Genomic DNA, 13,950 nt, shown 5'->3' with positions numbered 1-13,950 from the left:
TTACGAAATATATTAAAGAAAATCAGAAACATAATGTAAACGTGTATTTAAGTGACAGAGCTTTGCACAATTTGCTTACCCATTCTGTTTTAGGTTGGTGTCCATTATGCTTTACAGAAACTTTTTGAACAGGTGTTCATTTGTTGGTCAGGTTTCATTTGGCTTGATTCACAAAGCAGTGATAACTGTTATTACGCTGTGAAAAGTGCTTTGCGCAAAATTTAGCGCAAAAACGGTTACCGTATGCAAAAATTCGCGTTAGCGCAATAACGCAAATTTTTCGCACGTCAACATTCTGCATCCGCACGATAAATTCGCGTTATCACCTGAACGTTGTGTGAAAATTCACGTTAAGCGTTTTTTACACAAAATCGTGATAAAACGCGCGCAAAGCACTTTTTCACAGCCGTGATAACAGTTCTCACGGCTTTGTGAATCGAGGCCCATTGTCTGTTTTTCCCTTATTTGCTGTGCCATACATAACATGGTTCCTATAGAGAACTGAACAATATATGCTAAATTGTTTTCCTTTCTTAGCTGTTGTGACTGGCTCATAAACGTATGCAGAAGAAGGAAGGAATTGAGAGCTCGAACTGTGTGGCTGGGATGTCCAGAGAAATGTGAAGAAAAATATCCTAGGAATGCCATAAAAAATCAGAAGTACAACATCTTTACATTCATACCTGGGGTAAGAATGCTGCTTCTTGAGTGTTACAAGCATGGAAACTTATCATAAAAGAACACATCCCAACGTCCACCAGCTTTCAATTATTTGTGGTTTCATTTATATTGCTGATTTGTTTTTCTGTTCTCCAGGCCTATTACTGTTTTCCAGGAATTTGTAGTTGCTAAGAGGTACTCAGACACTACAAACCATTCATTGAAGGTGAATGTCTATAAGACCTTCCAGCCTAGTCAGAACATAAATATGAAGAAAGCTGAAATGCAAGTTGCTGCTAAAAATTAATAAAAATGAAGATGGGGAAAGAAAATGCGAATCTTTATTATAAACACTGCGACAAAAAAGATAAAAACATTTAAAAATAGGATAGCAGACACTGGGGGACTCTGATACAATAATCAAATAACATGACAAAAGCATGATCCAAAAACAATATGTATTATGGCACTAGACGGAAATAACAACTGTATGTTATCAGTGAAAAAACACTAATACAAATGCTGGCACTGATACTCCAGTAAAAATTATAACAACTGGAGTAAAACAATTTACTATAAAAAAGACTGAATAGACAAGTGATGGCTGGGCATAATCATGTAGACAGGACCTCTCGCAATATGTGTACCTATACTATAAGGATAGCACCTGCCAAACCAACGCTATTAGTCAAAAAGTGCACAAAAAACATACCTGTCAGTGCATGTATCAGTCACCAAAACGTCCCCGAGTGTACCCCTCCACGCGTATCGCGGCAATGCCGCTTTTTCAAGAGGTACCGAATAAGTCAGCAATGCACATTTATATAGTGCACGAGTAATCTCCGAAGAGACAGTCACTTCCGCGTACGTCATGCGTGGCCACGCATGTACGCAATGACGCTGCTCGTCTCACTCAGAGCGGGCGGCGCGCATGCGCATAACTAGGTACAATAGGAGACTCTAACTGAATTACGTAGAAACGCTGGTTTGCGCAAATAAACAAAAATCAAAGTTTTACAAACTTGTATACGTTTGGAGCAAGCACGGCAGCATAAAACAGAGCACATTTATATATAAAAAAGAGCATACAGTAATAACGTCCGTGGAGATAACCGTGTAAAAGCTCCATCTAGTGGTCACACTATTTAATACTTATTAAAAACACCAACAATGTGAAAAATATGAAATGCACAAAACTGCAGATAAAAATATGAAAAAGTGTTGCAAAAATATTTTATATATCAAAAACAAAAAGTGCAAAGATAAAGTGCTGATATAAGATCTTCTCTTATAGTCCACGTCAATCCGTAGTAGAAGAAATCTTGTTGTGCTATTGATAAAGTGCTCATTGCTGATACCTGGGCAGTGTCAAGTAAAGCTATAAATGAGTGAAGAAAAGAAAAACATGAATGTTGATAAAAATATCCACATAACAATAATGAAAGTGAAAAATAATCAATGACACCAGAAAGGTGTATATCATTCAATATTGATGTGACCACCAAAGGCATATCCTAAAAGTGGAACTGTACTCACTCAGCTCACACCTAGGAAAGAGGTTTTGTGATATTTGATTCTTTGCCCATACAGATGATCTTTTCTTTTTGGGTTTATGCAGTTAGTTCACATCTGATGGGGCACTTATCATGGTGCTATGCATTTAATTTAGACTCAGGTTTTGTTGCAAATGGGGGAAAGAAAATGATAGGGTTTAGCAGTTTTTGTGCAGTATTGGATTTTAAAAATCCCAACATGCTCAAACCAACCATCAGACAGCATAGTTACTTATTGTGTTAAGACTTCTTCAGGTAAAATTACATTTATTAAACAACCCAAATGAAATAGCTGACAGTAATAGCTGCACAATGATTCTATTCAGGAGAAGGTCAGATAAAGCTTTAGTGGGAACCCCTATCTGCACCCCAGCTTCTTGGCCTGGCATTACCTGTATCCTTTTTCTAAGACCAGCTTATAACTTGCTTATATAGCCAAACCATAGGCTTTCCTGATTCTTTGTTATCCTTTGGGTCTGTGACCAGAGCCGGGACAAGGTCCTCCAGCACCCAAGACTGAGACACCAAAGTGCACCCCCCATCCCTCCCACCCCAGCCGTCACACACTGACTGCTATTAGACTAAGGCCCTGAGCCCACTGATGCAGTTGTGTCCGCTTTTCAATTACACATCAATGTTAGAGATGCTGAAAAGCAGACAGAAGCGTATACAGCTGCGTTAGTGGGCTCAGGCCCTAAGAGGGAGTCCCAGGCCCCATCACCTTAAATGAGTTCTCCGGTATATTTCAAAAAGCTAAAACTGACACTTACTTGGGGCTTCTATCGTCCCCCTGCAGCTGTAATGTCCCGTGCTGTTCTCCTCCGATGCTCCATTCCCCACCGCCGGTAACCTGCTAATTATTCGTTTAACTAGTTGAACAGAACTGCGGCTGCACGGCCGTGGCCATGCGCATCATTGGGAGCTTACTGCGCGGGTGCCTGCGCAGTAAGCTCCAGATGATGCGCGCGGCCGCGCAGCCGCAGTTCTATTCGTCTAGTTAGACCAATAATTTTCAGGTTACCGGTGGCGAGGAACCGAGCATCGGAGGAGGACGGCGCGAGACATTACAGCTGCAGGGGGCCGATAGAAGCCCCAGGTAAGTGTCAGTTTTTACTTTTTAAAATACACCAGAGAACCCCTTTAATCTCTAGTTAGCTAGCTTGCAGTCACTGCCAGGTATCCCCTTTTCTTATTTCTCTCTGATTCAAAGACAATAGGGGAATGATGGCTGATTGAGTGGTGAGCCCCCTCCTAAGCTGCGCCCTGAGGCTGGAGCCTCTCTTGCCTCTGCCTCGGCCCAGCCCTGTCTGTGACAAACAAAAATGACTGTGAAATTAGAATGGAGAGGCTACATGAAAGCTTCTGTAATGGATTTGTGATCAGTAAGTTGAAAATGAAGTGACCGTGGTGTACTAGCAACTTTATGCATTGTTTTAGGCACTAACTAGACTTGTGTCTGCAGCTGCAGTAAAAATTCTGAATTATTTGTTGTTGTTTATTTTTAACAGGATCCAGTCCTGCAAGAAAGTATATGTCTGTTAAAGATCAGGGCTGCCTGGGTTTAAAAACAAATCCTCCCAAAATAGCTGTTGCACCAATTATTTACAAATCCAGTAATTTTATGTAGTGAGCCAATAGCAGAATTGGTATTTAACTACATTCACACTTGTTGCCTTTATGCATAGAGGAAGGAAGTTTTGAATCAGAGCGATACCATTTATTGTCTAGTCTAGTCTAAAGTAGGTCTATTGAACAAAAGATTACTCTTTAAGTCTTTTAAAGATAGCCAACAAATGGTATCAACCTGATTCAAAACTTCCAGCCATAACTGATGGCTAACACTGTATAATACTTTACTGCCACTTTATTCTTAAAGCGGAATATAACCCTGCATTTCAACTTTGCTCTGAAACATTATTTACGGTATATTATATGCAACCAGCATTTTTTTTACTAGACCAGCATTGGAAGGGTTACACAGGGCTTTAAAGTTCCTGGAGATTTCTGCAGACGCATCCAAAGCTGAAATAGATACATTTTGTTTACATAAATGTATCTAAGTGTTGAATGTGACTCACTCTCTCTCACTGAGAAGGAGCTTGGAGGACAGCCAAAGAGTGTGTAACATTTATCAATAGATACATTCAACTAAATAGAATGTATCTATCTGAACTTCTGCATATCTCTCCACGGAACTTTAATCCTCTGTGTTTAACCCTTCCAATGCTGGTCTAGTAAAAAAAAAAAATGCTTTTTGCATATAATATGCTGTAAATAATATTTTAGAGCAAAGTTGAAATGCAGGGTTATATTCCGCTTTAATGTTGAAAATAATTAACTTGAAAAGCACTAATTGAAGTCGTTGGAGTGCTCCAAGCCAGTGTCAAATTGGGCTAAACATGTAGTAACACTAGTAAGAATTAAAAAAAAAAAAAAAGCAGAATAATAAGCATATTTTTCTTTTTGAAGCACCTTAAGTTGACACCTGGGCCCATATACAATTATCTTTTTCTCCTGAGTTTTATCCTAGGAGATAATTTTTCATCTTTGATTTGGAACAACTTTTCAACACTTTGCAGTGGAAAAAGTACCAAAAAGCTTGTGAAAAAGTACTATCAAAATTATTTTGAGCATTTTTTTGCTTACTGGTGGTTTAGAAGGCATTTTATTGACAAGTTTGAAAATCTCACCTAGGAGAACACTACGGAGAAAAAGTTAATTGCATATGGGCCCTGCTGTTAAAAAGCTTTGCAAAAGAGTACCATTCATAAACAGTAAATGGGAAACATCCCTTTTGAACTTGGGGCATATACATCAATAGCTAGATGTTAAAATGTGTTTTTAAATCAAGGTAGCCCTGATGAATACATTTAGAACGATGATGGATTAAATCTGTTGCGAGATATTACTGATATTAAAAATGTTGGTACTATCTACACTTTCTCCATTCCTCACTCTAAGCTCTTCTACTGATGCCTAACACTATCCTCCACTGTTCAAGCCTAACACTAACCTCCCCTCTCTGTGCCTAACACTAACCTCCCCTCTCTATGCCTAACACTAGCCTCCCTCTTTGTGCCTAACACTAACCTCCCCTCTCTATGCCTAACACTAGCCTCCCTCTTTGTGCCTAACACTAACCTCCCCTCTCTGTGCCTAAAATTAGCCTTCCCTCTCTGTGCCTAACACTAGCCTTCCCTCTCTGTGCCTAACACTAGCCTCCCTCTTTGTGCCTAAAACTAGCCTCCCTCTTTGTGCCTAACACTAACCTTTCCTCTCTATGCCTAACACTAGCCTTCCCTCTCTGTGCCTAACACTGACCTCCTCTCTCCATGCCTAACACTAGCCTCCCTCTCTGTGCCTAACACTAGCCTCCCTCTCTGTGACTAACACTAGCCTCCCTCTCTGTGACTAACACTAGCCTCCCTCTCTGTGACTAACACTAGCCTCCCTCTCTGTGCCTAACAATAGCCTCCCTCTCTGTGCCTAACACTAGCCTCCCCTCTTTGTGCCTAACACTATCCTCCCCTCTCTGTGCCTAACACTAGCCTCCCTCTCTGTGCCTAACACTAGCCTCCCTCTCCATGCCTAACACTAGCCTTACCTATCTGTGCCTAACACTAGCCTCCCCTCTCTGTGCCTAACACTAGCCTCCCCTCTCTGTGCCCTACACTAGCCTCCCCCTCCATACCTAACAATAGCCTTCCCTATCTGTGCCTAACACTAGCCTCCCTCTCTGTACCTAACACTAGCCTCCCTCTCTGTACCTAACACTAGCCTCCCTCTCTGTACCTAACACTAGCCTCCCTCTCTGTACCTAACACTAGCCTCCCTCTCTGTACCTAACACTAGGCTCCCTCTCCATGCTTAGCACTAACCTCCCCTCTATGTGCCTAATACTAGCCTCCCTCTCCATACCTAACACTAGCCTCCCCTCTCTGTGCCTAACACTAACCTCCCTTCTCTAGGCCTAACACTAGCCTCCCTCTTTTTGCCTAACACTAGCCTTCCCTCTCTGTGCCTAACACTAGCCTTCCCTCTCTGTGCCTAACACTAGCCTCCCTCTTTGTGCCTAACACTAGCCTCCCTCTTTGTGCCTAACACTAACCTTCCCCCTCTGTGCCTAACACTAGCCTTCCCTCTCTGTGCCTAACACTAGCCTTCCCTCTCTGTGCCTAACACTAGCCTTCCCTCTCTGTGCCTAACACTAGCCTCCCTCTCTGTGCCTAACACTAGCCTCCCTCTTTGTGCCTAACACTAGCCTCCCTCTTTGTGCCTAACACTAACCTTCCCCCTCTGTGCCTAACACTAGCCTTCCCTCTTTGTGCCTAACACTGACCTCCTCTTGCCATGTCTAACACTAACCTCCCCTCTCTGTGCCTAACACTAGCCTTCCCTCTCTGTGCCTAACACTAGCCTTCCCTCTTTCTGCCTAACACTAACCTTCCCTCTTTGTGCCTAACACTAGTCTCCCTCTTTGTGCCTAACACTAACCTTCCCTCTCTGTACCTAACACTGGCCTTCCCTCTTTGTGCCTAACACTAGCCTCCTTCTTTGTGCCTAACACTAGCCTCCCTCTTTGTGCCTAACACTAACCTTCCCTCTCTGTGCCTAACACTAGCCTCCCCTCTCTGTGCCTAACACAAGCTTCCCCTATCTGTGCCTAACACTAGCCTCCCTCTCCATGCCTAACACTAACCTCCTCTCTCTTTGCGTAACACTAGCCTTCCCTCTCTGTTCCTAACACTAGCCTCCCTCTCTGTGCATAACACTAACCTCCCCTCACTGTGCCTAACACTAGCCTCCCCTCTCTGTGCCTAACCTAACCTCCCTCTCTGTGTCTAACACTAGCCTCCCTCTCTGTGCCTAACACTAGAAGGCATTTTATTGACAAGTTTGAAAATATCACCTAGGAGAACACTACGGAGAAAAAGTTAATTGCATATGAGCCCTGCTGTTAAAAAGCATCTCTTTTGAACTTGGGGCATATACATCAATAGCTAGATGTCAAAATGTATTTTTATATCAAGGTAGCCCTGATAAATACATTTAGAACGATGATGGATTAAATCTGTTGTGAGATATTACTGATATTAAAAATTTTGGTACTATCCACACTTTCTCCATTCCTCACTCTAAGCTCTTCTACTGATGCCTAACACTATCCTCCCCTCTCTGTGCCTAACACTAACCTCCCCTCTCTATGCCTAACACTAGCCTTCCTCTTTGTGCCTAACACTAACCTCCTCTCTCTGTGCCTAACACTAGCCTTCCCTCTCTGTTCCTAACACTAGCCTCCCTCTCTGTGCCTAACACTAACCTCCCCTCTCTGTGCCTAACCTAGCCTCCCCTCTCTGTGCCTAACCTAACCTCCCCTCTCTGTGCCTAACACTATCCTCCCTCTCTGTGCCTAACACTAGCCTCCCTCTCCGTGCCTAACACTAGCCTTCCTCTCTGTGCCTAACACTAGCCTCCCCTCTCTGTGCCTAACACTAGCCTCCCTCTCTGTGCCTAACACTAGCCTCCCCTCTCTGTGCCTAACACTAGCCTCCCCTCTCTGTGCCTAACCTAACCTCCCTCTCTGTGCCTAACACTAGCCTCCCTCTCTGTGCCTAACATTAGCCTCCCTCTCTGTGCCTAACATTAGCCTCCCTCTCTGTGCCTAACACTAGCCTCCCTCTCTGTGCCTAACACTAGCCTGCCTCTCTGTGCCTAACACTAGCCTGCCTCTCCGTGCCTAACACTAACCTCCCTCTCTGTGCCTAACACTGACCTCCCTCTCCATGCCTAACACTAACCTCCCTCTCCATGCCTAACACTAACCTTACCTATCTGTGCCTAACACTGACCTCCCTCTCCATGCCTAACACTAGGCTCCCTCTCCATGCCTAACACTAGCCTTACCTATCTGTGCCTAACACTAGCCTCCCCTCTCTGTGCCTAACACTAGCCTCCCCTCTCTGTGCCTAACACTAGCCTCCCTCTCTGTACCTAACATTAGCCTCCCTCTCCATGCCCAACACTAACCTCCCCTCTCTGTGTCTAACACTTAGCTCCCTCTCCATGCCTAACACTAACCTCCCCTCTCCATGCCTAATACTAGCCTTAGCTATCTGTGCCTAACATTAGCCTCCCTCTCTATGCCAAACACTAGCCTCCCCTCTCTGTGCCTAACACTAGCCTCCACTCTCTGTGCTTAACACTAGCATCCCCTCTTTGTGCCTAACATTAGCCTCCCCTCTCTGTGCCTAACACCAGCCTGCCCTCTCAATGCTTTGCACTAACCTCCCCTCTCTGTGCCTAACCTAACCTCACTCTCCATGACTAACACAAATCTAACCCACGGGGCTTGCCTATATGATAGTGGAACCTATTCCTAACCATGCACACTAACAATCTGACCCAACTGCTATGTGAGTTATACTACAGTGTAGCTGTACTAATAACCCTCTGTGCGCTGCGCCTACTGCTATATGAGATTGACTACAGTGTAGCTAAACTTCTAACAGTTCCATGTACCTTCCTTACCACTACATGAGTTTGGCAACACTGTAGCCAAACTCATAACCACTGTGTGCGCTATCATAGCTGCTATTTGCATTGTGTTCTATGTACTGCCATTGTGCGCCTGTCACCCTCGAGCCTAAAATCCCTATTTCCAGCCCTGTTTGCTAACAAACCTATAATGTGTTACTGTTGGGGTGGGAATCTTAGAATATGTGGTGGATTATACAGTATTAGTCCCAGAAGGGTGTCTTATAGCTGCCTGAGTAGACATCTTAAATTACTCAATATGTATAGTTACATAGTTATTTGGGTTGAGAAAAGAGATGCGTCCATCGAGTTCAACCAAAAATGTAGTGTAAGTACTCTACAATAGTCCACCAATGAGCTCCAATTTCCCCGATCTGCAGAGGAAAATACTAATGCTCTTTAGTCAACTTCAGTCAGGCTAGGTGCACACTTAGCAGAAACGCTAGCGTTGCGGGAAACGCTGCGTTTTTGCTGCTAATTGAAGTCTATGGGCTGCAGGAAAAAACGCACGCGTGGTTTTTCAAAAAACGCTGGCATTGTTGCATAATCTTCAAAAACGCAGCAAAAACGCACATAATGAAAGTCAATGGAAAAGCAATGGTATGCGTTTTCCATGCATTTTCCATGCGGTTCTCTTTGCGTTTTTGGTAAAAAAAAAAATGTTTTCTTATGTATTTCCAATTCCTGTTGTCTTCCAAGTGATTTGCATAAAACGCAAAAGAAAAATGCATGAAAAACGCATATGAGTTTTGTATATGCAAACCTCAAACGCATTAAATGCACGCAACACGCTTGAAAAACGCATCTGATGTAAAAAACGCTAACGCAAGTGTACCAAAAAATGCAGTAAAAATGCACAAGAAACGCACACAACATAAAATGAAACCTGACATAAAACGCAGCCTTTCATTTTATGTTATGTGTGCACCTCCCCTGAGGGCTGGAACCCACAAGGGCGATTTTTTTGAGCGTTTAGGGAGTGGTTGAAAACGCTAGCGTTTTGTAAAAACGCTCAGCTAATGTAAATGGATGGGGCAACTTCCACTGGAGCGATTGCGATTAGAAAAATCACAAACGCAGGACATGCAGCATTTTGGGAGCATTAGCGCTTCAATGTTAAGTATGTAATCGCTGGCGTAATCGCTCATCAAAACCTGCACTGAGCGATTTTGCAAGCGTTTTGAAGTTCATGCACACTGTAACAAAATTAAAATTAATTGAAAGGACCAATCAGACTTTAAAACGCTAATCGCTACACAACTGCTGGCAAATTGATACACTTTTTAAAGAGAGTCTGAAGCGAGAATAAATCTCGCTTCAGACCTCATAGATAGCAGGGGCATGTGTGCCCCTGCTAAAACGCCGCTATCCCGCGGCTTAACGGGGGTCCCTGATCCCCCAAATCCTCTCCGTAATGCGGGGGAGCACTTCCTGGTTGGGGCAGGGCTAACCGCCACAGCCCTGTCCCACGCGCGTCTGTCAGACGCGTATCTCCGCCTCTCCCTCGCCCCTCTCAGTCTTCCTTCACTGAGAGGGGCGGGGGAGAGGCGGCGATGCGCCGCTGATAGACGCGACTGGAGGCAGGGCTGCGGCCGTTAGCCCTGCCTCCAGGAACGACCAAGTCTGCGACCATGTGTCGCAGTGGAGGGTTTGGGGGTGAAGGGACCCCCGTTTAGCGGCGCTATAGCGGCGGTTTAGCAGGGGCACACGTGCCCCTGCTAACTATGAGCTCTGAAGCGAGATTTATTCTCGTTTCAGAGTCTCTTTAAAAGCGCTCCCTAAAACGCTCATGAAATTGCTTACAAACTGCTCATACAAAACGCTAGCGATTGCGATTAGCGATAGCGTTTTGTAGTGGGTTCCAGCCCTGAAAGAAAAAAACTGCAATTCTTTTCTTTCTTGTGTTAATAGAATGTTTGCATGCACATAAATTATAGCATGGAATGCACCCTGGCAACTTACTAACAGACACCTGCATGAGCTAAAACCCCAATGCCAGTGCTTCTGTGGCATACAATACATTGTAGACCTGTAAACAGGCAGACTAGGTCACTATCATCTTACTGCTGTACATAGCTTTTACTGTTCTCATCTTATTTATTTATTTTAGCATTAAACAGAGAGTAATCTCTTCTATGTATGCACCGTTGCAATAAATTAGTTCTCCCCTGCTGTGTCATCAAGTTATATTCTCTTAATGCTAATACGTTTACACAGTTTATTGAGCGATTATATATGCAACAGTAGGAAAAGGCTTGGAATCTTATATGTGCCTTTATTAAAACTCACAAAACTAATGGCTGTGTAATTAAAAGGCTGATCTTGTGTCAAGGTAATAAAATGTCACCTGTCTTTTGAACAGATAAATATTCTCATCTTTATTGAACCAAGCCACTGTTTTCTCCCTTAGTTTAAATTATTAAATGCATACAAATTGCTTAAACAGCACACATTTTCCTAAAGGTCAGAAAGTTCATTAAGAATACAGTAAACCATTAATTGTTGTGATTTAAAACCATGCAGTATAGTTCTTTAATTAAAATACATTTGTAGTTGGAATTTTTAAGCACCTGATTATTATTGTATGATATAGTAGTTGATAAATGATTTACTGCACTGGAGTCACATTCTTTGTAATGCCTGCATTTTTCAGCTATTGTTTATAGATGACATGATGAAGTCACTATTTTAACTAAGATTTTCCCTGATGTACAGTAGTCATTGTAGCACATTTCATTTAAATTACAATTATGTTTTAACTGTAGCAGCATTTAATAAGGAATGAGAATGGTTCAAAATGCACTGACCCTTAGCAGCCAATTATACATGATTTGTCACCGATATAACTGTACATAGCTGCAGTAAGCAGAAATATGCTTGCTGCAGGTTTAAGTATATCGCTATTCATCGTGCAGCCCGTTCTCCCTGTATCTGCGGTGGTTTCCTCCAGGCACTCTGGTTTCTTTCCACATCCCCAAAACATACAAAAAAGTTAATTGGCCCCCTAAATTGGCCTCAGACTATGATACATATACTACAAGATACGTACATATAATGGTAGGATATAGATTGTGAGCCCCTCTGAGGGACAGTTAAGTGACTATATACTCTGTACAGTGCTGCTGAAGATGTCAGCTCTATATAAATATTAAATAGCTAGTGACCTTAGCCCGTTTAAAAACGGTTAGGTCTGACCGCCCGTCGTGCATGCGCCGCACACCCGGCTGCCCGCTTACACGCCCGCCTGGCTCCGTCTCTGTCATTCTGCCTGTGTGAGGCTGGGTCCGTGCTGCGCACATGCACAGTAGCAAAAACGGACCCAGCTACACAGAGATAACTGTCCCTGCTGTATGCAGGGACAGTTGCCTATTATTATATAGGATTGTAATAATAACATTCCTAATGGTGCCCATACATGGTAAAAAAACGTTTCATTCAATCTTATCATTTCTATGTAATATAAGGGAACTGCCTAAATTATCCTTTCAGTATATTCACTTAATTTACCCTTATACTACATAGAAATGGTAAGATTAGATGAAAAAAAATTGTACCATGTATGAGCACCATTAGTTGTTTCGACATATGATCGAAATGCAGAACGCATACATGTTACTGACTCTAGCATAATCAACTGTCACATTTTTATGGATCCACAATTACTTAGGAACTTGGGGCCCCTTTCCACTATCAGCATTTTGCGATCCAATTCCAGTCACTTGGGGATCGCAAAACGACAGGTACCTGAAAACTGATGGAATCCATGTCAAACATTTCCATTAGTGCAGGGGTGTAAAACTCAAATACAAAATGGACCGAAATTGTACACTGGGACCTAGTTGCGGGCAAACCTCAATGTCTAGTGGCCACCTTCCTCCCTTATAAAGTTCCCAGGTGTCTAATGGCCCCCCTCCAAACCCTATACAGTTCTCTGGGGTCTAGTGGTCCTCCTTCCCCTATACAGTTCCCTGGTGTTTAGAGGCCTCCACCCTCCCCATACAGTTCCCTGGTGTCTAGAGGCCTCCACCTCCCCTATACAGTTCTCTGGGGTCTAAAGGCCCCCACCCCTATACAGTTTCCTAGTGTTTAGTGCTTTACCACTACCTCTCCCATATGGCTTCCCTGGTGATCCAGGGTTTCACCTCCAATATAGCTTACCTGGTGGTCTAGAGTGGGCCAAACATAATGCAAGGTGGGGGAACCACTTGAGGGCCAAATTTAATGGCTCTGAGGGCCAGCCGGAGTTTGACACGAATGCATTAGTGTGATTTTTTTTTTCCCGATCACAGTGGTCGCATATTTTGTGAACTTAAACTACTATACTTTGTATAGGAGCGCAGGCATATCCTATAGTAATAACACCGCTATGTGATTTTTCCACGATTATGCAATTCAAAATATTTTTTAGCCCTTTTATTGTCTCCAAGGGCAAATTGCAAACACACCACAATCACGCTGTGCACCAGAATGAACCAGACGAAACTGTGGTAGTGGAATAGTTGTGATCTCCATTATAAAAATAGTTACATAGTTATTTGGGTTGAAAAAAGTCATACGTCCATCGAGTTCAACAAGAAACAAAGTACAACATCAGCCTGCTCCCTCACATATCCCTGTTGATCCAGAGGAAGGTGAAAAACCCTTACAAGGCATGGTCCAATTAGCCCCAAAAGGGAAAAAATTCTATCCCGACTCCAGATGGCAATCAGATAAAATCCCTGGATCAACACAACTGGGCATTAACTAGTAATTATAGCCATGGATGTCTTTGAATGCAAAAAAAGCATCTAAGCCCCCTTTAAATGCAGATATATAATTTGCCATAACTTCCAGTGGCAATACATTCCACATCTTAATCACTCTTACTGTAAACAACCCTTACATGGCTAAAACGTTTTTCATCCATGCACAGATCATGTCCTCTAGTCCTTTGTGAAGCGTGTTTTATATTGCCCTCTGATGTATTTAAACATGTTAGTTAGATCCCCTCTAAGGCGTCTTTTTCTATAGACGAAATAAACCCAGTTTATCTAACCTTTCTTGGTAAGTAACACCTTCCGTCCCTCGTATCAATCTATTTGCTTGTCTCTGCACCTGCTCTAAAACTGCAATATCCTTCCTGTAATGTGGTTCCATATTCCAGATGTGGCCTTACTAGAGAGTTAACCAGAGGCAATATTATGCTAACATCTCGAGTTTGTAT

At 43.0% G+C, this 13,950-nt stretch overlaps 1 protein-coding gene across 3 annotated transcripts in view; it reads left to right on the top strand.

Annotated features, from left to right (window-relative positions):
- Positions 1-13,950, top strand: part of ATP9B (ATPase phospholipid transporting 9B (putative)) — a 409,962-nt gene that overhangs the window by 42,549 nt on the left and 353,463 nt on the right. For all 3 annotated transcript variants that reach the window (XM_068237042.1, XM_068237043.1, XM_068237044.1), the window contains exon 3: positions 538-688. In XM_068237042.1, the coding sequence (XP_068093143.1) occupies positions 538-688 (151 nt within the window). The remainder of the gene's footprint in view (positions 1-537; positions 689-13,950) is intronic.

This window comes from Hyperolius riggenbachi, chromosome 5 (assembly GCF_040937935.1).
Source record: "Hyperolius riggenbachi isolate aHypRig1 chromosome 5, aHypRig1.pri, whole genome shotgun sequence".
NCBI classification, from domain to species: Eukaryota; Metazoa; Chordata; class Amphibia; order Anura; family Hyperoliidae; genus Hyperolius; species Hyperolius riggenbachi.
Note: the sequence above shows the minus strand (reverse complement) of the source record. Positions and strands in the feature narration are given on the sequence as shown.